Raw genomic sequence first — 26,579 nt, forward strand, 5'->3', positions numbered from 1 at the left:
ATTAGAAGAAGGAAAGAAATCATAAAAATCACATCAGAAATAAATGAAAAAGAAATGAAGGAAACAATAGCAAAGATCAATAAAAGCTGGTTCTTTGAGACAATAAACAAAATTGATAAACCGTTAGCTAGACTCATCAAGAAAAAAAGGGAGAAGACTCAAATCAACAGAATTCGAAATGAAAAAGGAGAAGTAACAACTGACGCTGCAGAAATACAAAAGATCATGAGAGATTACTACAAGCAACTATATGCCTATAAAATGGACAACCTGGAAGAAATGGACAAATTCTTAGAAATGCACAACCTTCTGAGACTGAACCAGGAAGAAATAGAAAATATAAACAGACCAATCAAAAGCACTGAAACTGAAACTGTGATTAAAAATCCTCCAACAACCAAAAAAAAAAAAAACTCTTCCAACAAACAAAAGTCCAGGACCAGGTGAATTCTATTAAACATTTAGCAAAGAGCTAACACTTATCCTTCTCAAACTCTTCCAAAATATAGCACAGGGAGGAGCACTCCCAAACTCATTCTATGAGGCCACCATCACCCTAATACCAAAACCAGAAAAAGATGTTACAAAAAAGAAAACTACAGGCCATTAGCTCTGATGAACATAGATGCAAAAATCCTCAACAAAATACTAGCAAACAGAATCCAGGAACAGCACATTAAAAGGATCACATACCATGATCAAGTGGGGTTTATCCCAGGAAGGCAAGGATTCTTCAATATATGCAAATCAATCAATGTGATACACCATATTAACAAATTGAAGGATAAAAACCATATATAATCTCAATAGATGCAGAAAAAGCTTTTGACAAAATTCAACAGCCATTTATGATAAAAATCCTCCAGAAAGTAGGCATAGAGGGAACTTACCTCAACATAATAAAGGTCATATATGACAAATCCACAGCCAGCATCATTCTCAATGGTGAAAAACTGAAAGCATTTCCTCTAAGATCAGGAACAAGACAAGGTTGCACACTCTCACCACTATCATTCAACATATTTTCGAAAATTTTAGCTACAGCAATCAGAGAAGAAAAAGAAATAAAAGGAATCCAAACTGGAAAAGAAGTAAAACTGTCACTGTTTGCAGATGACATGATACTATATATAGAGAACCCTAAAGATGTTACTAGAAAACCACTAGAGCCAACCAATGAATTTGGTAAAGTAGCAGGGTACAAAATTAATGCACAGAAATCTCTTGCATACCTATACAATAATGAAGAAAAATATGAAATAGAAATTAAGGAAACACTGTCATTTACCATTGCAACAAAAAGCATAAAATATCTAGGAATAAACCTACCTAAGGAGACAAAAGACCTGTGTGCAGAAAACTATAAGACACTGATGAAGGGTAGTTTTTATTTTATTTTATTTTATTTTATTTTATTTTATTTTATTTTATTGACAGTGAAATAATTCTTTATTTGGGCGGGTTGGGAGAGGGCAGGTGAGGATAAGCTGGACCCCCATGGGGGGTGGCACCCAGGAGCTCCTCAGTGGGCCAGCCCCTGTGCCTCTTGGCTGTGTTAGAGGAGCAGCCACAGGCAGCCCCCTGGATGGACATGGTGGCTCCCTCTGTCCTTCCTACTTGTGTGGCCAGGCCTTGGTGTCCCTCTGCAGGCAGTACTGGGTGGCAGGCAGTGACAAGACCAGGCTTCTGGCATGGCGCCCCATCCAGTACAGGCTGTAGCCCAGGAGTCCCAAAAAGGTGGCTTTCATGATCATCCAGGGCACTCTGTCAGAGATGGACAGCAGGGGGACCATCATTATCTCCTGGATGTTGAGGTCAGTGGTCCAGTTCTTCTCGATGCCAGGGACATGGCCCATGCCCACAATGCCCACCACCATGGAGGGGACGCACTTTCTGCACTTGGCATCAGAGGCACGCAGCAGCTCCAGGCACCAGGCCGCCTGCCTCAGCATGTAGGTCAGGTAGATGTCCTGCTCAGACACGATGGTGCAGTGCAGGTCGGGGAACTCGCTGATCATCTCAGCCATCATCTGCTCCAGCAGGTCCTGCTTGCACCACTCCATGTCATCCTTGCTGATAGGGTCTGACAGGAAACATAGGCCCCAGGCTAGCTTGATTTTCTGCAAGAAGGAGAGGGTGGCAATGGCCCTCTTGAAGGTGACGGGGATAGGCTGGTCACCCAGGTGGAACTTGCAGAAAGGCACCTTGCTGGCCTCCTTGAAAGCCTCCATGAACTCACCTCCAGGGGCCATGCCCAGCTTCTCAGTGATGTGGGCAGACACCTTCAGCAGCAGCATCTGCATGAGTCCCGACATGACCCTGTTCTGCCTTATGGCCTACTGCAGCTTTTCCAGGCTGATGTCCTTGGCCTCATGCAGCAGTGTACACTCGCTCATCTTCAGCACATTAGGCTGCACCTCCCAGATGGTCTTCCCCGTGTCCTTCTTGCTGTCGTCGCTGAAGTGCGCCATGCCCACCATGTGCACCCAGCTCCCGTCCTTGGCCACCAGCTCAGTCACCAGGGAAGATGATACAAATGATAGAAAGATATACCATGTTGCTGGATTGGAAAAATCAACATTGTGAAAATGACTATATAGATTCAATGCAGTCCCTATCAAACTACCAATGGCATTTTTCACAGAACTAGAACAAAAATTTTCACAATTTGTATAGAAACACAAAAGACCCCGAATAGCCAAAGCAATCTTGAGAAAGAAAAACAGAGTTGGAGGAATCAGGCGCCCTGACTTCAGACTATACCACAAAGCTACAGAAATCAAGACAGTATGGTACTGGCACAAAAACAGAAATATAGATCAATGGGACAGGATAGAAAGCCCAGAGATAAACCCATGCACATATGCTCATCTTATCTTTGATAAAGGAGGCAAGAATATACAATGGAGAAAAGACAGCCTCTTCAATAAGTGGTGCTGGGAAAAAGGACAGGTACATATAAATGAATGAAATTAGAACACGCCCTAACACCATACACAAAAATAAACTCAACATGGATAAGACACTATAAAACTCTTAGAGGAAAACATAGGCAGAACACTCTATGACATAAATCACAGTAAGATCCTTTTTGACCCACCTTCTAGAGAAATGGAAATAAAAACAAAAATAAACAAATGGGACCTAATGAAACCTAAAAGCTTTTGCATAGCAATGGAAACCATAAACAAGATGAAAAGACAACCATCAGAATAGAAGAAAGTATTTGCAAACGAAGCAACTGACAAAGGATTAATCTCTAAAATTTAGAAGCAGCTCATGCAGCTCAATATCAAAACAAACAAACAAACAAACAACCCAATCCAAAAATGGGCAGAAGACCTAAATAAACATTTCTACAAAGAAGATATACAGATTTCCAACAAACACATGAAAGGATGCACATCACTAACCATTAGAGAAATGCAAATCAAAACTACAATGAGGGCTTCCCTGGTGGCGCAGTGGTTGAGAGTCCGCCTGCCGATGCAGGGGACATGGGTTCGTGCCCCGGTCCGGGAAGATCCCACATGCCGTGGAGTGGCTGGGCCCATGAGCCATGGCCGCTGAGCCTGCGTGTCCGGAGCCTGTGCTCCGCAACGGGAGAGGCCACAACAGTGAGAGGCCCGTGTACCGCAAAAAAAAAAAAAAAAAACTACAATGAGGTATCACCTCACACCAGTCAGTGGCCATCATCAAAAAATCTACAAACAACAAATGCTGGAGAGGATGTGGAGAAAAGGGAACCCTCTTGCACTGTTGGCGGGAATGTAAATTGATACAGCCACTATGGAGAACAGTATGAAGGTTCCTTTAAAAACTAAAAATAGAACTACCATACGACCCAGCAATCCCACTGCTGGGCATACACACTGAGAAAGCCAAAATTCAAAACAAGTCATGTATCACAATGTTCATTGCAGCTCTATTTACAGTAGCCAGGACATGGGAGCAACTTAAGTGTCCATCGACAGATGAATGGATAAAGAAGATGTGGCACATATATACAATTGAATATTAGCCATAAAAAAATCAAAATTGAGTTATTTGTAGTGAGGTGGATGGACCTAGAGTGTGTCATACAGAGTGAAGTAAGTCAGAAAGAGAAAAACAAATACCGTATGCTAGCACATATATGTGGAATGTAAAAAAAAAAAAATGGTTCTGAAGAACCTAGGGGCAGGACAGGATTAAAGACGCAGACATAGAAAATGGACTTGAGGACGTGGGGAGGTGGAAGGGTAAGCTGGGACGAAGTGAGAGAGTGGCATGGACATATATACACAACCAAATGTAAAATAGATAGCTAGTTGGAAGCAGCTGCATAGCACAGGGAGATCAGCTTGGTGCTTTGTGACCACCTAGTGGAGTCTGATAGGGACGATGGGAGGGAGATGCAAGAGGGAGGAGATATGGGGATATATGTATATGTATAGCTGATTCACTTTGTTATAAAGCAGAAACTAACACACCATTGTAAAGCAATTATATTCAAATAAAGAAGTAAAATAAATAAATAAATAAACAATGAAAACTATTCTTCCATGCAAAAAAAAAAAAAAAGGAATGGGGAAAAATAAAGACAAACAAACAAGCAAATGGGACCTAATGAAACTTAAAACTTTTTCACAGCAAAGGAAACCATAAAAAAGACGAAAAGACAACCCTCAGAATGGGAGAAAATATTTGCAAATGAACTAACTGACAAAGGATTAATCTCCAAAATTTATAAGCAGCTCAGGCAGCTCAATATAAAAAAAACAAACAACCCAATCCAAAAATGGGCAGAAGACCTAAATAGACATTTCTACAAAGAAGATATACAAATTGCCAACAAACACAGGAAAAGATGCTCAACATCACTAACCGTTAGAGAAATGCAAATCGAAACTACACTGAGGTATGACCTCATACCTGTCAGAATGGCCATCATCACAAAAATCTACAAACAACAAATGCTGGAGAGGGTGTGGAGAAAAGGGAACCCTCTTGCACTGTTGGTGGGAATGTAAGTTGATACAGCCACTATGGAGAACAGTATGGAGGTTCCTTAAAAATCTAAAAATAGAACTACCATAGGACCCAGCAATCCCACTACTGGGCATATACCCTGAGAAAACCATAATTCAAAAAAATCATGTACCACAATGTTCATTGCAGCTCTATTTACAATAGCCAGGACATGGGAGTAACCTAAGTGTCCATCGACAGATGAATGAATAAAGAAGATGTGGCACATATATACAACGGAATATTGCTCAGCCATAAAAAGAAATGAAATTGAGTTATCCATAGTAAGGCAGATGGACCTAAAGTCTGTCATACAGAATGAAATAAGTCAGAAAGAGAAAAACAAATACCATGTGCTAACACATATATATGGAATCTAAAAACAAAAAAATGGTTCTGATGAACCTAGGGGCAGGACAGGAATAAAGACACAAGACGTAGAGAATGGACTTGAGGACACGGGGAGGGAGAAGGGTAAGCTGGGTCGAAGTAAGAGAGTAACATTGACATATACAAACTACCAAATGTAAAATAGATAGCTAGTGGGAAGCTGCTGCATAGCACAGCTCGGTGCTTTGCAACCACGTAGAGGGGTGGGATAAGGAGGGTGGGAGGGAGATGCACGAGGGAGGGGATATGGGGATATATCTATGCATATAGCTGATTCATTTTGTTATACAGCAGAAACTAGCACAACATTGTAAAGCAATTATACTCCAATAAAGATGTTAAAAAAAAAAAAAAAAAAAGCAGGCAGTGACTTCCCTGGTGGTACAGTGGTTAAGAATCTGCTTGCCAATGCAGGGAACACAGGTTCGATCCTTGGTCCAGGAAGATCCCAAATGCCACAAAGCAACTAAGCCCATGTGCGCCACAACTACTGAGCCTGCGCTCTAGAGTCCATGAGCCACAACTACTGAGCCCACGTGCCACAACTACTGAAGCCCATGCACCTAGAGCCCGTGTTCCACAACAAGAGAAGCCACCACAATGAGAAGTCCACGCACCACAATGAAGAGTAACCCCCACACACCACAACTAGAGAAAGCCCACACGCAGGAATAAAGACCCAGCGCAACCAAAAATAAATAAATAAAAGCAATCATTTATTTAAAAAAAAGAAGAAAAGAAGAAGCAGGCAGAGGGGTTGTATTTGAGGGTAGCCTGGGGATTGTAGCAATCATGAATAATGAACATAGGGACCATAATTTCTGGCTTACATGTACTCCCACAGATATTTAATCTTCTCTACATTCTGATGAGGTGTCTATTGTTCTTCCCACTTAGGGATGAGTAAAAAAGTTCAGAAATCATCTGATGTGATAGATGCATATGGACCACGGAGCAGATGCTTGGGTTTCAGCTCTGTCTCCAATAACTGCTGGCAGTGCAATACAGGCCCAACTACTTAAATGTTCTATGCCTCTAGCTTTCTCATCTCTAAAATGGGGTAATAATATTACTTACTTCATAAGATTTTCCTAAAGATTAAATGTATGCTTAGAAGGAGAGCTTGGCACATTATAAGTGGTATATAGGTTCTGTTGCTGTCACTACTACTATTACTTCTGTGATTATTATTATTACCTGAATTGCCAACTAAGGAGACCTGTATTCTCCAACATAATTATCTGTCCCCAAGAGTCTCAAATGCCTACACCTATAGCCAATCAGCTTCCACCACAGATTTAGCTACACCCCAGGCTCAAAACCCAATCATCTGGTACTTAGAAGAATTTAAGAAGCACATAGCCTGCTGTTAAAGATTCATCTTGTCTGCCTTGGTGCTTGGAGCCATTTTGATCATGTGCCCCATGAACACTGGGGATCTGTCTCATGCCTCAGCACCCATTTTCCCAAGGCTATGAGGGACTGAGGTGCAGGGGGTGTCTTGCAACCAGCAAGCTAACCACCTGCTAAGACTACTCCATCCTGGCACATCCTTGCCTGGCTGGTGCGACACCCTTGAGCTTCTGATCATACCACCACCAAGTGAATCTCCTTCCCTGGTAAACATGCCTGCCCTCTGCATCTGAGACCTCCCTGACCTACATCAGCCCACCACTAACTAGGTCTTCTTCCAACAAGAGTCACCCAGTTTGGGAATGGCATTTCTTCATTTCTACCAAGTTCCACTTTCCCTTTTAACTACATAATTTGATTTCTTAAAAAATCAATGGCCTCTTGCTAATCAACCTCCTGCCTTGGCAGTTGTGCACTGAGCTTATACAGCAATCCAAAGCACTAGGCTAGGTTAGGCTTTCACACAAATGCAATTGCACTTTTATTGCTGCCATAATTTTGAGTTGCTGAGTAACGAGACTGATTTCTCAAAGAAGTGAAAGGCAAATATGTGGCCACTCAGCAGCCAACTTCTTTTTTTTTTTTAATTTATTTATTTTATTTTTGGCTGTGTTGGGTCTTTGTCACTGTGCGTGGGCTTTCTCTAGTTGCGGTAAGCAGGGGCTACTCTTTGCTGTGATATGTGGGCTTCTCATTGCACTGGCTTCTCTCATTGTGGAGCACGGGCTCTAGGCACATGGGCTTCAGTAGTTGCAGCATGTGGGCTCAGTAGGTGTGGCTCACGGGCTCTAGAGAGCAGGCTCAGTAGTTGTGGCACACGGGCTTAGTTGCTCCGCAGCATGTGGGATCTTCCCAGACTAGGGCTCAAGCCCGTACCCCCTGCATTGGCAGGCGGATTCTTAACCACTATGCCACCAGGGAAGCCCATCAGCAGCCAACTTCTATTTCTTTATAATTTGGTGCCACCAAGGACTAAGTCTCGTTTTTCCTCCTTTCTGGTCACAGCAACCTCAACTGTCGAGAATAGCTGGGTGGTGTTCAACCCAAGAAATCTACACCTAGTCCTATTTATTCTTTTAAAAATATACATGAAGGGGAAATACTTCCTGAAATGTTCAAAAGGAGCTTGGCAGACTTGCTCTCCAGCAAAACAACTATTTAATTGGTGAAAATTACTTTTAAAAAATTATTTAAAGTCTCTAGAAATTGTCCTAAATATGTACAGCAATGGGAAAAACATTCATTCTAGAAAATCTACTAAACCTCAGTAAGAACAGTGAGAGTCTATGGTATTTGAGCCACAGCTCACTCTCTTACCCCCTACCCCACAGCTCTACATTACAGAAGCTCTGCCCCAAGTCAATGTGTCCAAGAAGAAGAGGGCTCCCTCTCCCTCCAGCTCCCAGTGTGGAGCTCCTGTTTCATCTTGTCAGGGGGCAGTCTACTGGTTTTTCTCATCCCCCTCCCCAGCCCCAGGTTGCAGAAATTCTATTCTGGTTGATTCTGCAGAGAGGACCAGTCTCCCTTCCCTCACTCAGCCCCTACTTATAGGGGAAAAGCTCTACTCTAGGTTCAGCAGGCTGAGATGACTGGGGACCCAATCACTCTATCCCCAGTTTGCTTGTAGGGAAGAGGTTTCATGTTAGTAGAGATAAAGAGGGACAATTTATAATGGTAAAAAAGTCAATCCATCAGGAAGACATAACAAGCATAAACATATATGCATCTAACAACACAGACCTAAAATACATGAAGCAAAAGCTGACAGAACTGAAGGGAAAAACAGACAATTCACCAATAATAACTGCAGGCTTATAAATACTCTTCTTTCAGTAACAGATAGAACAACTAGGCAGAAGCTCAAAAAGAAAATAGAAGACTTGGACAATACTATAAACCAACTAGGCCTAAAAGACATCTATAAACCACTCCACATATTGGCGGCAGAATACACATTCTTCTCACATGCACATGGAACATTCTCTAAGATAGGCCTTATTCTAGGTCGCAAAACAAGCCTCAGTAAGGAATTAAATTAGAAATCAATAACAGAAGGAAATATGGGAAATTTACAAATATGTGGAAATTAAACAAAATACTACTATTTAACAAATGGGGCAAAGAAGAAATTGCAGGGAAAATTCGAAAATACTTTGAGATGAATGAAAATGAGTACACAACATACCAGAATTTATGGACTGTGTGAAAGTAGTGCTCAGAGGGAAATTTATAGCTGTAAACAAGTTTTTTGTTTTTGTTCTTGTTTTTTGCGGTACGCGGGCCTCTCACTGTTGTGGCCTCTCCCGTTGTGGAGCACAGGCTCCGGACGTGCAGCCTCAGTGGCCGTGGCTCACAGGCCTAGCCCTTGGCGGCATATGGGATCTTCCCAGACTGGGGCACGAACCCGCGTCCCCTGCATCGGCAGGCGGACTCTCAACCACTGCACCACCAGGGAAGCCCAACAACTATTTTTTTTTTAATATGAAAGAACTCAAATTAATAACCTAGTCTTTCAACTAGAAAAATAAGAGTAAACTAAACCCCTAAAAAAAGCAGAAGGAAAGAAATAATAAAGATTAGAGCAGAAAAAATGAAATAGAGAATAGAAAAGTAATTTTAAAAAGTAAAAACAAAAATTTGGTCCTTTAAAAAGACTAAGAAAATTGACAAACCTTTAGCTAGAGTGACCAAGAAAAAAGCAGAGAAAGAATACTTGACACTAAAATTAGGAATGAAAATGAGAACATCACTACCAGCCTTACAGAAATAGAGAATTGTAAAGGAATACTACAAATAACTTTATGCCAACAAATCAGATAAAATAGATGAAATAGGAAGTTCTTAGAAAAACAGAAATTACCAAAACTGACCTGAGAAGAAATAGAAAATCTGAATATACCTGTAACAAGTAAAGAAATCAAATTTGTAATTTTAAAACTTCCCACAAGGGAAAGCTGAGGCCCAAATAAGTTCACTGCTAAATTCTACCAAAACTCAAAGTAGAATCAGTACCAATCCCTCATGAAATCTTCCAAAAAACAGAAGAAGAGAAACATTTCTCAATTCATTCTATGAGGTCATTACTACCCCGATATCAAAACAAAACAAAGACATCACAAGAAAACTACATACCTGCATCCCTTACGAATATATTTGCACAAATCACTAACAAAATACTAGCAAATTGATGCCAGCAACATGTGAAAAGGATTATATACCATAACCAAATGAGATTTATCCCAGGAATGCAAATTAGTTTAATATCTGAAAATCAATTCATGTAATGCACCATATTAATAGAATAAATGGCAAAAATATCATTTCAAAAGATGCAGAAAAATAATTTGACAGAATCCAATAACCTTTCAAAATTAAAAAAAAATAACCTCAAGAAATTATAAATAGAAGGAAACTTGCTTTTTTTTTCAACTTGCTAAAGGGATCAAAGAAAACCCACAGCATCTTACTTAACAGTGAAAGTCTGAGTGTTTTCTCCTAATGTCAGGAACAAGACAAGGATGTCCACTCTTGCCACTTCTATTCAATATGGCACTGGGGCGGGGTGGGGGGGGGTACTCAGCAAAGATGCAGCACACATGATTAATTTATAAAAATGTTTTATTTCTATACATTAGCAATAAACATTATGGAAAAAATTAAGATATCAATTCCATTTACAATAGCATGCTATTTCATACTAAGAAATAGAATGAAAAAGAATAACATAGTCAGGAAAAAGAAGTATAAGACTTGTACACTTAAAACTACAAAACATTGCTGAAAGAAATTAAAGATATAAATGAATGGAAAGACATTCCATGTTCATGGATTGGAAGAGTTAATATTAAGATAGCAATACTCAGAAAATTCATCTACAGATTTAACACAACCCCTATCAAAATCTTAACTTCCTTTTTTGCAGAAACAGAAAAGTTGATCTTCAAATTCATATGGAAATTAAAGGGACCCAGAATAGCCAAAAGAATCTTGTAAAAAAAAGTTGGAAGACACACTCCCCAAGTTCAAAACTTGCTGCAAAATTGCACTGCAATCAGGACAGTGTGGTACTCATAAGGATAGATCAATGGAATTGAATTGAGGGTCTAGAAATAAACCTTTACATTTATAATCAGTTGATTTTCAACAAAAGCGGCAAGACAACTCAATGGAGAAAGAACACTCTTTCAACAAATGAAGCTGGGACAACAGGATATCCACAAGCAAATGAATAAATTTGCACTCCTACCTCAATTATATACAGAAATTGACTCAAAATGGATCACAGACTTAAATATAAGTGTTAAGTTATAAAAGTCTTAAGCAAAAACATAGAAACAAATTTGTGACTTTGGATTAAGTAATGGTTTCTAAATACTATAACAAAAGTACAAGCAATAAAAGGGGGGGAAAAAGGAAACTGGACTATATCAATATTAAGACTTTTGTGCCACAAATGATACCATCAAAAAAGTGAAAAGATGACCCATAGAATGAAATAAAATATTTGCAAATCTTATACCTAATATGGGACTTATATTCAGAATATATTTTAAAATTCTTAAAACTAACAATGACAAAAACAAATAACACAGTTTTTTTTTTGTTTTTTTTTTTTTGTGGTACGCGGGCCTCTCACTGTTGTGGCCTCTCCCGTTGCGGAGCACAGGCTCCGGATGCGCAGGCTCAGCAGCCATGGCTCACGGGCCCAGCCGCTCCGCGGCATATGGGATCCTCCCAGACCGGGGCACGAACCCGTATCCCCTGCATCGGCAGGCGGACTCTCAACCACTGCGCCACCAGGGAGGCCCATAACACAGTTTTTAAGTGGGTAAGGATCTGAATAGATATTTTTTCCAAGGAAGATATACAAATGATCAATAAGTGCATAAAAAGATATTCAACATCATTATTCATAGGGAAATGCAAATCAAAACCACAATGAGATACCACTTTACACCCACTACAGTGGCTATAATTTAAAATACAGGCAATGACAAACATTGGTGAGAGTGTGGAGAAATTAGAAGCCTCACACATTGCTGGCAGATTTTTAAATGGTGCAGCCACTTTGCATAAGAGTTTGGCAGCCACTCAAAACATTAAATATAAAGTTACCATGTGACTGGGCAATTCCACTCCTAGGCATATACCCAAGAGAAATGAAAACATATATTCATACACTTGTACACAAATGTTCATGGCAGCAGTTGTCATAACAGCCAAAAAGTAGAAACAATCCAACGCCCATCAACTGATGAATGGTTAAATAAAATCTGGTGTATCTATATAACGAAATATTATTCCACAATAAGAACAAATAATGTATAGGTACATGCTGCCACATGCATGAACCTTGAAAACATTATGCTAAGTGAAAGAAGCTAGTCTCAAAAACAACACCTTGTGTTTATATGAACTATCCATTTATATAAAATGTCCAGAGAAGTCCAGAATTGGAAAGTCTGTAGAGAGAGAAAGTATATTAGTGGTTGGGCTGGAGTAGTGGTTGGGAGGAAGTGGGGAGTACTAACAGGCATGGAGTTTATTTGGGGGAGACAAAAAATTTCTAAAATTAGATAGTGCTGATAGTTAAACTTGTGAATATACTAAAAAACATTGAAATCTACACTTTAAATGGTTTAATTGTGTGGCATGTGAGTTATCTCTCAATAAAGCTGTCTAAAAATCATCATCGTTCATGGATAGGAAGACAACATTGTTAAGATGTCAGTTCTTCCCAACTTGACCTATAGATTCAATACAATACAGTCAAAATCCAAGCAAGTTATTTTGTGGATATCAACAAAATGATTCTGAGGTTTATATGGAGAAGCAAAAGGCCTACGATAGCCAACACAATATTGAAGAAGAGCAACAAAGTCACTACTTGACTTAAAGACTTACTATAAAGCTAAAGTAATCAAGATAACATGGTATTAGTGAGAGAACAGATAAATTAATGGGACAAAATGGAGATCCCAGAAATAGATCCACACAAACACAGTCAACTGATCTTTGTCAAAAGAGCAAAGGCAATACAATGGAGAAAAGATAGTCTTTTCAACAAATGATGCTAGAAAAACTGGACAGCCATGTGCAAAGACAAACAAACAAAGAATTTAGACACAAACTTTATACCTTTTGCAAAATTTAACTCAAAAATGGATCACAGTGCTTCCCTGGTGGCGCAGCGGTTGGGAGTCCGCCTGCAGATGCAGGGGACACGGGTTCATGCCCCGGTCAGGGAAGATCCCACATGCCGCGGAGCGGCTGTGCCCGTGAGCCATGGCCGCTGAGCCTGCGCATCCGGAGCCTGTGCTCCACAAAGGGGAGAGGCCACAGCAGTGAGAGGGCTGCGTACCGCAAAAAAAAAAAAAAATCACAGATATAAATGTAAAGCACAAAACTATAAAACTAGAAGATAACATAAGAGATAATCCAAGTAACCATGGGCTTAGAGATGAACTTTTAGATACAACATCAAAAGCACAATCTATGAATGAAAAAAATGTTTATTAATTAAACTTCATTAAAACTAAAAATTTCTGCTCTGCAAGACACACTGTTGAATGAAAAAAAAAAGCCACAATGGAAGAAAATATTTGCAAAACACATACCTGATAATAGATTTGTATTCAAAATATATGAAGACCTTTTAAAACTTAACAAGAAAAAAACTACCCACTTAAAAACTGGGCAAAAGATCTAAACAGACACCTCACCAAAGAAAACATTAAAATGGCAGATAAACATAGGAAAGGATGCTAAATATCACATGCCATTAGGGAACAGCAAATTCAAACAAGATACCACTTCACACCTATTAGAATGGCAAAATCCAAAACACTGACAACAAATATTGACAAGGATGTGGAGCAACAGGAACACTCATTAGGTTCTGGTGGGAATGTAAAATGGTACAGCCACTTTGGAAGACAGTTTAGCAGTTTCTTACAAAACCAAACATACTCAACATACAATCCAGTAATTGCACTCCTTGGTATTTACCCAAATGAGTTGAAAATGTCTATCCACAGAAAAGCCTGCACACAAATGTTTATAGCAGCTTTATTCATAATTGCCAAGATAACAAATATGTCTTTCAATAGGTGAATAGTTAAACTGTAGTGTATCCAAACAATGGAACACTATTCAGAGATAAAGACAAATGACCTATCAAGCCACGTAAAGACACGGAGGAAACTTAAATGCATATTGTTAAATGAAAGAAGCCAGTCTGGAAAAGTCTACATACTGTATGATTCCAACTATATAATATCTGTAAAAGGCAAAACTACAGAGACAGTAAAAAGACCAGTGATTGCCAGGAGTTCGGGAGAGGAAGGGACGAATAGGTGGAGCAAAGGGAATTTTTAGGGCAGTGAAACTATTCTTTATGATTCTATAATGGTAGATATTTGCCATTATGCATTTGTCAAGACCCATAGAATGTACAACACAAGAGTGAATCCTAATGTAAACTACAGGCTTTTGTTAATAATGATGTATAAATATTGTCATCAATTATAACAAATGTTCCACAATAATGCAATACTTCAATAATAGGGGAAACTAGGGATGGGGAACTCTTTGTACCTTCCACTAAGTTTTTCTATAAACCTAAAACTGCTCTAAAAAATAATAAAATCTATTAATTAAAAAAGAAAAAGTTCGGGGCTTGCCTGGTGAAGTAGTGGATAAGAATCTGCCTGCCAGTGCAGGGGACACAGGTTGGAGCCCTGGCCCGGGAAGACCCTATATGCTGCAGAGCAACTAAGCCCTTGTGTCACAACTACCGAGCCTGCGCTCTAGAGCCCACCAGCCACAACTACTGAAGCCTGCACACCTAGAGCCCATGCTCTGCAACAAGAGAAGCCACTGCAATGAGAAGCCCACGCACCACAATGAAGAGTAGCCCCAGCTCGCCACAACTAGAGAAAGCCCGTGTGCAGCAACGAAGACCCAACGCAGCCATAAATAAATAAATAAATATAAAAGAAAGAAAAAAGAAAAAGTTCCCCAGTCATTTCTCATGTGCAATCCTGTTGCATATCACCAATTCAAGCACACAGAGATGCTTGATTCTTGAGAGTGAGTGTTTGCTCTTATCTCTTTCCACAAGGAAACAAGTAAATAAATTATAAAATAATAATAATGTCATGTAATATTTGGTACATCCAAAAGAAAACATGTAATCTGCATGTGAGTTATACAGTGTATAGTAAAGTGAATACCGCCTTAAAAACTAGAATATCATCAGTATTGCTACATCCCCTTATATGCTCCTCCTCATTCTATCTCCTTCCTCCCATCAAAGGGAATAATGCTTTTCCTGAGTTCTGTGTTTACCATTCCTTTGCATCTTGTGAAACAGCTTGGTGTTAGGAAGGCAGCTCTGGAACTTCACTGCCTACATCATTGCCATGGTGGTAGGCAGCTTCTAAAATGACCTCCAATGATTCCAGCCAGCTGGCATATTTACTCCTTTGTGTAATCTCCTTCCCTTGAGCAAGGACTGGACTTAAAGGCTTGCTTCTCTTCTGAGGAGACTATGGCAACCATGATGGGATGTCATTTCCAAGACTGGGCTGCAGAAAGATTCTAGCAGCCATCTTGTTCTCTCTCTCTTGCTTTTTCTCTTGCTGGCCCTGATGGAAGCCAAGTGCCATGTATTGAGCCGCCCTATGGTAAGAATCACATACCGTCAGTCCAACAAACCCAAGGACCTGCATCCTTCTGACTTCCACATGAGTGAGCTTGGAAACGGATCCTCCTCTAGTTGAGCCTTGAGATGACTAGCAGCCCTAGTGGACACCTTGACTGCAGCCTTGTAAGGAACCCTGAGCAAGAGGACCCAGCTAAGCCATACCTAGATTTCTGACCCACAGAAACTGTGAAATAATTTTGTTTTTTTAATCTGCTAGATTTGGGAATACAATACTCTCCCCTTATCCACTGGGGAATATGTCCCAAGACCCCCAGTGGTTGCCTGAAACTATGGATGGTACCAAACCCTACATATACTATGTTTTTTCCTATATATAATACCTATGATAAAATTTAATCTATAAATTAAGCACAATAAGAAACTAACAATAATCACAAATAATAAAATAGAACAATTATACTGTAATAAAAGTTTTCTGAATGTGGTCTCTCTCTCTCCCTCTCTCTCTCTTTCTGTCAAAATATCTTATTGTACACTGGACAAACAGATGACTCATGTCCTGGGCATGGCGAGAGATTTCATCACACTACTCAGAATGACATGTACCTTACAACTTATGAGTTGTCTCTTTCTGGAACTTTCCATTTAATATTTTTGGACCACAGTTGACCATGGGTAACTGAAGCCACAGAAAGTGAAGCTGCAAATAAGGGGGTACTACTGATAATTTGTTATGCAGCAATAGATAACTAATATGGGCATTTTATTAGCTATATGATCTTGGGCAAATAACTTATAATTTCTGTGCCTCCATTTCATAGCTATGAAATAAAGTTATCTTCTCATGGTGTCTAGAGAAGATAAAATAAGTTAATATACAAAAGGCTTAAAGTAGTTTGTGGTGCATAGTAAGTGCCTAGTAAATGGGAGTTATCTGTTTGGGTTGCATGATATATGTATGGATTCCTCACTGAAGGTGCAGCCAAGACCCAACCTCTCCTCACTTTAGCATGAACAGGCACTGCTGATGTTGGGATATTGGAGAAGGGGCTGCAGGTCCACAACATTTATGCCTGTTTATAAGAGCTTGCCCCCCTTTTATGAGGTGGGGGGACTAGTTTCAGGAGCTGGTCCTCCACTGATAAGATGAAATTTATTGACGCTTGTCTAAACTGACTGTGTTCAATGTTCAGGGAGCTTCCATATCAAGAACTTGGGGAGTCCCCACTGAAGACACTGATGTTACAAAAGGAAAGAAGACCTCTCTGTTCAACCCTGTTTCCCTGACTGACAAACACAGATCTCTATAACTTCTTTTCATGGGTTATACCTACCATTCATCCCCAGCCTCTCTAGAGCGCCTCAGACCAGAAGGGCCAGAAGCAATACACAGGGATCTGGGTATGAACACATGGAAGTTAAACAAGATACTGAGATGTGTAATTCCAAAATTTAGTGATTTGCTTATGCTTCAGTCATGGATTTATGCCCACTGCAAGCCAGGCACTCTGCTAGTTCATGAGGTTCAACACCAAATAAGTTAAGGGGCTTCAGCTGGGATTTGAGGATTCATGCAGATCCCTCACCTAAGTGTAGGGGTCTGTAGTCCTGTTTGCCTGGTTTCACCATTCTTCCTTTCTTTCCCTAGTAGCAATACTGGGAAGTCACTAGTCCATAAAGCTATACGCATGGAACTTCCGTTGAGCATTTTGCTGCCTCCCTTTTAAATACGAAAGGCACTGGGGCTCACAAGATATTTGAGGAACCGCTCTATCATGGAAGAAAGACTAACATAAGCAAACAGGGGGGGAAAATGGGGAAATAGAAACAAGGTATTGATAGATTAAAAAAAAACCTGTGGAGCATCCCTGGTGGCGCAGTGGTTGGGAGTCCGCCCGCCGGTGCGGGGGACACGGGTTCGTGCCCCGGTCCGGGAGGGTCTCACATGCCGTGGAGCAACTGGGCCTGTGAGCCATGGCCGCTGGGTCTGTGCATCCGGAGCCTGTGCTCCGCAGTGGGATAGGCCACAGCAGTGAGAGGCCCGCGTACTGCCAAAAAAAAAACAAACAAAAAAAAAACCTGTAACTAATATCCTCAGAGATATAGAGAAAACTACTGTAGCCTTAAAACAAGAACTTATAATGATTAAAGAGAAATATTAAAAGAACTCTTGAAAATTAAAAATATTATAACAAGTAAACAACTCAGTAGAACAGTTGTAAGAGTAAGTTAAGGGAACCTCCAAAGAGACGCACAGAGCACCAGAGAAGTGAAAAATGGGAGGAAGTACAAGAAGATTATAACACCAAATGAGAACAGCCAATATTTGAATAACAGAGGCTCCTAATAAGTACCTACTGTACAGCACAGGGAACTCTACTCAATACTTTGTCACGGCCTATGTGGGAAAAGAATTTAAACAAGAGTGGATGTATATACATGTGTAACAGATGCACTGTGCTGCACACCTGAAACTAGCACAACACTGTAAATCAACTATACCCCAATAAAAAGTTTTAAAAAATAACAGAAGCTCAAGAAAGAGAGAAACCAAGAGGGGAAATTATTGAAGCAATAAACCAGGACATGAATTTCCAGATTGAAAGGGCCCCCAAGTACCAGAACAAAGGATGGAAAACATCACCCACCATCTGACACTCAAAAAATCAGGAACAAGAATAGCATCAGACTTCTCAATATCAACACTGCAAGGTGGAAACAATGGAGAAATACGTTAAAAATCCTGAGAGTCAGGGGAGAGCTGATCTCTATTCTATAATTTTATATTCAGCCAAACTGTTAAGAAAGTGGGAGGATATAATAGAAAATCATCTCACACATACAAGATCTCAAAAATAGTGCCTCCCATGAACGCTTCCTCAGAAAACTGCTAAAGGATGTTCTCCACCAAGTTGAGGGAGTAAATCAAAAAAGAGAAAGCCTGGCATCCAGGAAATCAAGAATTTAATACAGGAGAGAGTCAAGGGAATTTCCAATTTGATGATGAAGGGAAGTTCCAGGTTGACAGACGAGCGAGAAACCAAGTTGGAGCAGGAGGACCAAGAATTATATCAATACATAATTTTACATGTCAACATATTTAAGAGAAAATTATAATTCTGCCAGGGAGCTTGGGGATAAAATAGTGATAGGTACATAGAAAACCAAGTAAATGACAAATCAGGGCAATTATAACCCAAGGAAAACAGCAAAGTTGTACAAGAAAAGAAATATAATCATGATACACCATGTAACTCAAGCTGAGATTAATACAACCATAATAACATAAATATTGAATACTAATATTACCCAAAAATGATAATATAATCTTATTAGGAAGATAGAAAGAAATGTGTTTTGGGAGATAAGAGAGATATATCCTCTTCTTACACAAAAAGAAGTTAATAAATGGTAAGTAGATTTTTTTTTAAAAAACAGAATAAGCATGTTATTTAGAAACATGGAGTTAATACTGGAAGAAAACAGCTAAAAGAGTTGGAAATGGTTGCCTGAGGGAGAAAAAAAGTCAGGAGAAAGGAAGAGTGCTGCCTTCCCTTCAAAGACTTATATGGATATTTATTTTTTTAAACTAAGTACATGAAATTTAAATATGGACTGCATAGTAGATGATAGTGTTGAATTAACTTTAAATTCCCTAGTTATTATAATGGTATTATGATTATATAGAGGAATGCCTTTAATTCTCAGGAGATACATGATGAAGTATATAGGTATAAAGCAATACAATATCTGTAATATATTTTTAAATTATTCAGCAAAAATAAATAATAAGATAGGTAGATGATAGATGGGTAGATAGATAGATAGTTGATAGACTGACAGAGATGAGAAAATAAAGAAATGTAATGAAATGTAATTGGTGAGCCTAGATAAAGGGTATGTAGATGTTCACTCTACTTTTCTTTCAACTTTTCAACCATCTTTTAAATTTTTCAAAATAATATGTTTGCGGGAAAACCACAACATTTTATCAGGTACATTGTTACTCTGATAAAAATAAAACACTTGGTCCAATGCCTGATATATTTATATAGGCATGCTAGCCATTATTAGTATTTTTATCATTATCACCATCATTATTTCTCACCAAGTGGTCCAATTTAACAGATAAGAAAGTGATAGACCACTGATTGTTATTCCTGGATAATAAGAAAAAATATTAACCAAAGACAAGTTTTACTTCACCATTCACCCACCCACCTATCTACCCAGGGTCTAGGGCCTAATGTGTAGCACTAGAAACATAAGCAAATATGCTCTTTCCTCTTACATAATGCTCATGGGCCATACCTGAATGATAGTTGTGGTCATCTCTGGTTTGAGATGGTCCAGAAAATGACCAATGGCCTGGTTAAAGAGATATAAAGGAAGCAGAATCACAAATGTTGAAAGGAAATGTAGTTTAAGGTACCTCTCAGGTGTCCAACTTGGTGGATCTGCGTGAGTGATAGGATGTTGCCTAGAACGAGACCAGCCAACTTGACTTTTACAGTACCTTGTTCAGAGTTGCTTAAGGGTCTACGCTGACTTCCCACCCCAAGAGCCATCCCGAGACCTGGAGCCTGTTGTGTCATAACTATTCATTCTAAATGTATTACATTCACACCTGGCCCTAATTCATGTTACCATTTTCTGTCCACTTGAGAAGAGTTGAATGTCTTCCCAGAGTCTACCCGAACAACTTAATGACTTATGTCCTAAAAAAGCTCAGTAGAGGGCTTCCCTGGTGGCGCAGTGGTTGAGAGTCCGCCTGCCAATGCAGGGGACACGGGTTCGTGCCCCGGTCCGGGAAGATCCCACATGCCGTGGAGTGGCTGGGCCCATGAGCCATGGCCGCTGAGTCTGCGTATCCGGAGCCTGTGCTCCGCAACGGGAGAGGCCACAACAGTGAGAGGCCCGCGTACCACAAAAAAAAAAAAAAAAAAAAAAAAAGCTCAGTAGAACTGCATATTTAGAAACACCAGTGTGTACCTCCCTACCCTGGTCACTTATAAATGTTTAGAAGTCCATTATAATAATGAGACAACCTCAAAGGAACTCATCTTCACGTGTCTCTGTTCCAAAGCATCAGATCGTATCTAACTGGTGTTTTCTGCCTCTAGGTTGAGTCCCTAACCTCTGAGCAACATGTCATTTGTGTGTGTGTGTGTGAGTGTGTGTACACAGATAGACTAGCAAGTATATATACAGTCGATCCTCACTATTCACAGATTCCATGTTCATGAATTCCCCTGCTTGGTAAAATTTATTTGTAACACCAAAATCAATACTTTCACAGTCATTTATGGACATGTCCAGAGCAGCAAAAAAATTGAGTGGACTGACATGCACATTCTCAGCTGAGGTTGAACAAGGCAACACTCTCGTTTCAGCTCTTATACTATAAACAAGTGTCTTATCTGAAGTCTATTTAGTGCCTCGCCCCATTTTTCTTTTTTTGCATTTTTGTGCTTTTTCTGGTGATTTTGCTATTTTAAAAGGCCCCACAAGCATAGCGATGAAGTGCTGTCTAGTGTTCCCAAGCACAAGAAAGTTGCGGTGGGCCTCGGGGAGAAAATATGTGTGTTAGATGAGCTTCATTCAGGCATGAGTTATAGTGCTGTTGGCCATCAGTTCAATGTAAGTGAGTCAACAATATATATTAGAGAAGGCGTCTTTAAAGAGAAACACGTAAAACAAGGTTATGTATTGATTGGCTGACAGAAATGTTGCAGCCTGAGGCTCGCAGGAACCTGACCCTTTTATTTCTCCTAGAAGCAATGATTCAGTATCCACTAAGTCAGAGTTTGTGGCAACTTTGTAGACCACAACCCCATAAATAATAAGAATCAACTATGCAATATGTGTTTGTATGTCTATAGGTTTATGTATGTATGTTATGTATGTATATATATATATACATATGTATATATCTTTCCAATGGCTCTTTGAAAAGTAATATGAACAGGTCCTCCTTTGCTGCTTGATTTTTTCAAAACAACCACCAAATGCACTTCCCCCAAGGTCACATGTTAAAATTCTAGGATGTAGCTGAAAAGGGGCAGGAATTCAAATGACACGGCTGACAAGGGATTCATCTCCAAAATATACAAACAGCTTATACAGCTCAATATCAAAAAAACAAACAACCCAATCAAAAAACGGGCAGATCTAAAAAGACATTTCTCCGAAGAAGACATATAGATGGCCAATAGGCACATGAAAAGATGCTCATCATCACTAATTATTAGAGCAATGCAAATCAAAACTACAATGAGGTATCACCTCACACTGTTCAGAGTGGCCATCATCAAAAAATCTACAAATAATAAATGCTGGAGAAGGTGTGGAGAAAAAGGAACCCTCCTACACTGTTGATGGGAATTCCTTAAAAAAAGTAAAAATAGAGCTACCATACAATCCTGCAATCCCACTCCCAGGCATATATCCAGAGAAAAACACAATTCAAAAAGGTACATGCACCGTAGTGTTCATAGCAGCACTATTTACAATAGCCAAGACATGGAAGCAACCTAAGTGTTCATCAACAGATGAATGGATAAAGAAGATGTGGTATATATACATACAATGGAATATTACTCAGCCATAAAAAAGAATGAAATAATGCCATTGGTAGCAACATGGATGGACCTAGAGATAATCATACTAAGTGAAGTAAGCCAGAGAAAAACAAATATCATATTATATCGCTTATATGTGGAATCTAAAAAAAAAGATACAAATGAACTTATTTACAAAACAAATAGACTCACAGACATAGAAAACAAACATGGTTACCAAAGGGGAGGTGGGGAGAGGGATAAATTAGAAGTTTGAACTTCAAATATACACACTACTATATATAAAATAGATAACCAACAAGGACCTACTGTAATAGCACAGGGAACTCTACTCAATATCTTTTAATAACCTACAATGCAAGAGAATGTAAAAGAAGAATATATATATTTATACATATATGTATAACTGAATCACTTTACTGTGTACCTGAAACTAATACAACATTGTGAAACAACTATATTTCAATTCAAAAAAAATTTTTTAAGGGGGCAGAAATGATATAGGAAAAGTGTGGAAATGATAAGTGTGGCTAGATAAGTCAGAAAATCATCTCCCTTTGCAGAACTGTTCAGGTCCCCTCACTCTGAGCTGCACCCCTCACAACCAGCACCTCTAAGAACCCCATGGCTCTGGTCTGCAATCGTGTACCTACCGTGGCCCTTCACACTGCCCTCAGCCTAGGCCTCTATAGATTAGGGGTAATGATTGTTTCCCATGAGAAGAAAGGATGAGGGGGAGAGTCTTCCCCACCCTTCTGGCCTCGGCCATGCAGCATTCACTTATAGAGGGTAACAGGTACACAAACAACCCCAGGTACTTTATCTTGAGCCCTGGTCATCTAAGTATGATTATTTATACAATGTCTGGCACAGAGTAGGCATTCAGCAAGTATGAACAAATTAACATCTTAGCATAAATAGTCATTCTTTCCCTTTAAAATATGATCCTGAAAGATCTGTCCCATTCCTAATGATGGTTTTATTATTCTTAAGGACATTTTCTTTTCTTTGCATCAGAGAAACACATCTTCAATTCTGCATCAAAAGTCACTGGGTAGGGGCTTCCCTGGTGGCGCAGTGGTTGAGATACCACCTGCCAATGCAGGGGACACGGGTTTGTGCCCCAGTCCGGGAAGATCCCACATGCCACGGAGCGGCTGGGCCTGTGAGCCATGGCCGCTGAGCCTGCGTGTCCGGAGCCTGTGCTCGGCAACGGGAGAGGCCATAACAGTGAGAGGCCCTCGTACCGCAAAAAAAAAAAAAAAAAAAAGTCACTGGGTAAAGACAGTTTGATTCAGTGACCTTGATTTATTGAAATTGCTTGAAGAGAACATCAGTGCCATAAACAGTGGTAAGCGTGCAGCCGAGACGCCATCCAGTCTCAACTTGGCCCATGCTGGCACCCCTGTTCTCACAGCTGGCAACCCAGTCCACACAGCTGGCTGGCACCCCAGTCCACACAGTGAGCATCTAGTTTACACAGCTGGCTGCTAATCCAGTCCACACCTGGCTGGCATCCCAATGCACACAGCTGGCACTCCAGGCCATTCAACTGGCTGGCACTTAGATTCTCACAGCTGGCACCGCAGTCCACTCAGACTGTGACCCAGTCCACACACCTGGCTGGAATCCAGGCCCTCACAGCTGGCACCCATTCCACACAACTGGTGCCCCAGAATGGCAGCTGCTCCACTGGGAAGCTTCTCACTGTTCCTTGCTCTTGACAACAAAGTCTGAACTGGCCTCTGAACACACCTCAGGTGACTACTCTGTTCTCACTAAGCAAAACAAGCTTCGATGGCACTGAAAGGGGCATTAGGTAAGACACCTAGTAAAGCTTTCCAGGCAGAAGAGTTTAAGACATGACCACAAGGAACCTCTTTTATTGAGGATTCCCAGAAAGGAAAGCACTTACAGGTTTCCCAGATGGTGTGAATGTAGTTCTAGTAAGGGGCCTCTTGGAGCCCCTTTGACCTGAGCTGGGATGGAGGTTGTTCTCTTCAAGGTGTCCAGGCTACTCCAGGCACAGAAAAGTCAAAAGCATGGCTCAGCCCTGCATCAGGAGCAAAGGCCCTGTGAAGTCAGGCCCTGACCCTTGTGGAGGTATAGTGACCATGGTGTGGACACTCCACGTTGTCCAAAAAAACCCACCAGGCAAGCCTAGCACAGATGAACACTGGAGTCCAACTGCAGGTAGAAAGGAGCATCATGGGAGTCTGGGATGCTGGACCAGACAGTGCACAGTGGGTCTGGAACAGTGCTCTTCTCAGATGGAACATACTTAGAAGGGCACACACACCCATTTCTAACTCTTTATGATCTTTAAAGAGACACCTGAATACAACACCTGCTGGAAGCATGTAGAAGGGGAAATGCAGAAAGTACTTCCCGAAGCCCAGGCCAGGAATGTTGCTGAGAGAATATCCAGGAAGGACAGCTCCCCTGAGCTCAGTGGCACTGCCACTCATTATCTTGGGAGTGCATCTTCCCCTCTATCAACCTTGGTTTGTCCAACTTGGAAATGAGAATGATGCTGTTTCTCTCTCAGAAACTCCTTCCACCATTGCCTCAGTCTGAGCTGATCCAATTAGATTCTCCCTCTTGGGCATTTGAAAGTGAGATGGAAAGGCCACATAAGTTAGCCATGGATATCCTCCATTTGCCCCGCCAAATCCACTCCCTATCCTTCTCTGCCCTGCTCTGTGCCCTGGGAAGCTGACCTCTATCTGGATTGTATCAACTGGCCTCCCTGACCTTCTGGATTCTAGCCTGATCTGGCCAACATGAGGCACCAGCAGAAGAGAGAAGAGTGGAAGGAGAGAAAGGTAGGGGGACTTATTCCCACAGTTCCCTCTCTTCCAGGTTATGGTTTGGCAGTGGCTGAATTCCTCTACCGAAGGCCATGACTCTTGTCAGGCAGCCCTTCTCCCATTGCCACAGGCTTTGCCAGGTTCAAGGGCACCACTCCCTCCCCTTGCCCCTTCTGATCTACAAAAAGAAATGGTTTCCCACTTTGCCAGCCCCAAGGTGCTTCAGGGTCCCTTGTTGGTTTCCCTGAGCCCTTTACTGGTAAATAATCTCCGCCCTAAGCTCTCTTTGACCTCCCCTTTCGAGCAGACCATCTGTGTCCTGCTGGACCCCTGACAATATAGGGAGCCAAGCTGGAAAGCCTCAAAGATTTAATGACCTGAGTTCACAACTTGGGGGCATTATGATAGCCCTTGTAGAAGCAGGATCATGTAACTGTAGAGAGCATCCAAGGAGCAGATGGCTGCCTGGTGACTTTCCAGGACCCACAAGGCATGACCACACATCCCATATTTCAGAGTCCCTTCCAACAACCTCTCTGGCTCAGCTAGCTTGAGCAGGCTTCTGATTCATGTGCTCATGGATCCCTGATTGAAACACACGCCTGTCTTTATCCTGCTCTAGGAGAGCAGCTGCCTGTTATTTCTCACAAGGACTGGAATTCCTACTGGTGAAAAGGTCTATCCCTTTTTAGGTACGAAGTGCCAGATGGGTGGGTTCTATGATCTTGAGCACGCTGGATGATCAGTACCCAGCCTAGCACATGGCAGAGTAGACACTCAAAAATATATCATATTGAATGAATAAAAAAATAATCTCCAAGCAAATGTGTTTGTTGGGTGCACAAACACAAGATCATTTCAGATAAGATGCTTAGTTGAGAAGGACTGTTGGGCATTTTGCTAATTGGCTGAATAAACACTGGAGTCCACTTTTCTCTTCCACCCAAACTGCCTTTGATTTATCAATGTTCTATAAAGCCAGCTGCCACAGATGACCAGGAATGCCTTCCCAGGCACGTAGGGGCACTGGAAGAGGAGGAACTTGCCTCCAGGTACACAAGACCTGAGCATTTTGCTTTCTGGTTTTGAAATGTAGGAGAAACAACAAAGGGTTGAAGGAAGAAATTTTGGCTGGTTGTAGAGGATAAATATTCCTAGAACTGTAGATTCTCAGAATTGGAAGGAATGTGCAAGGTTGGCAAGTCCAATCTTCCACAAGTGGTAAAATAGCCCTCAGCAAAGGCTGGGGACCCCTCTCGGCCAGGCCAGAGAGGTGCTGTATCTCCTCAGACTCCCCCATCTCCCAGCAAAGGCCTGGCATTCCAGAGGAGGCAGGCAGGGGGGTGTCCAAGGCTCACCTGCGCCTGTGGAAGACGGGGTGATGGCATCCTCACTGGGGGTTCCACACGTGGAAGTGGCAGAGACAGGGTCAGGGGTGGCAGTCACGGTCAGGCTCTGCCCGTGCCCCTGTGAACACGGGGTCTCACAGGGCAGGGGCTTGGGCTAAGCAGGCCCAGTCATGGGTGCCCACACCAGCCCAGGCAGGTCCTCTTCACAGAACCCAAGTGCTCGTCGAATGTTGCCACGTCTCTGTCTCTCGGCTTGCAGTGGGCAGGTGCGGCCTCCACCAAAGGTGGCAGGTGCTGCCGAAGAACGTACCACCCCCCCAGGTTGCCATCCAGAATGAGCCGGCAGTGCCAGGTCCAT

General features: G+C 41.2%; 1 protein-coding gene across 1 annotated transcript; it reads right to left on the reverse strand.

The window, feature by feature from the left end:
* Positions 1 to 1,613: 1,613 nt before the first annotated feature.
* Positions 1,614 to 26,579, reverse strand: LOC307064044 (traB domain-containing protein-like; the record flags this gene model as incomplete). Its single annotated transcript, XM_079720475.1, is given in 4 exon segments — positions 1,614 to 2,336; positions 2,340 to 2,560; positions 26,231 to 26,339; positions 26,406 to 26,579. Coding segments are annotated over 4 exon segments (1,227 nt in total).

This window comes from Hyperoodon ampullatus, assembly GCF_949752795.1.
Source record: "Hyperoodon ampullatus genome assembly, chromosome: 2".
NCBI lineage: Eukaryota > Metazoa > Chordata > Mammalia > Artiodactyla > Ziphiidae > Hyperoodon > Hyperoodon ampullatus.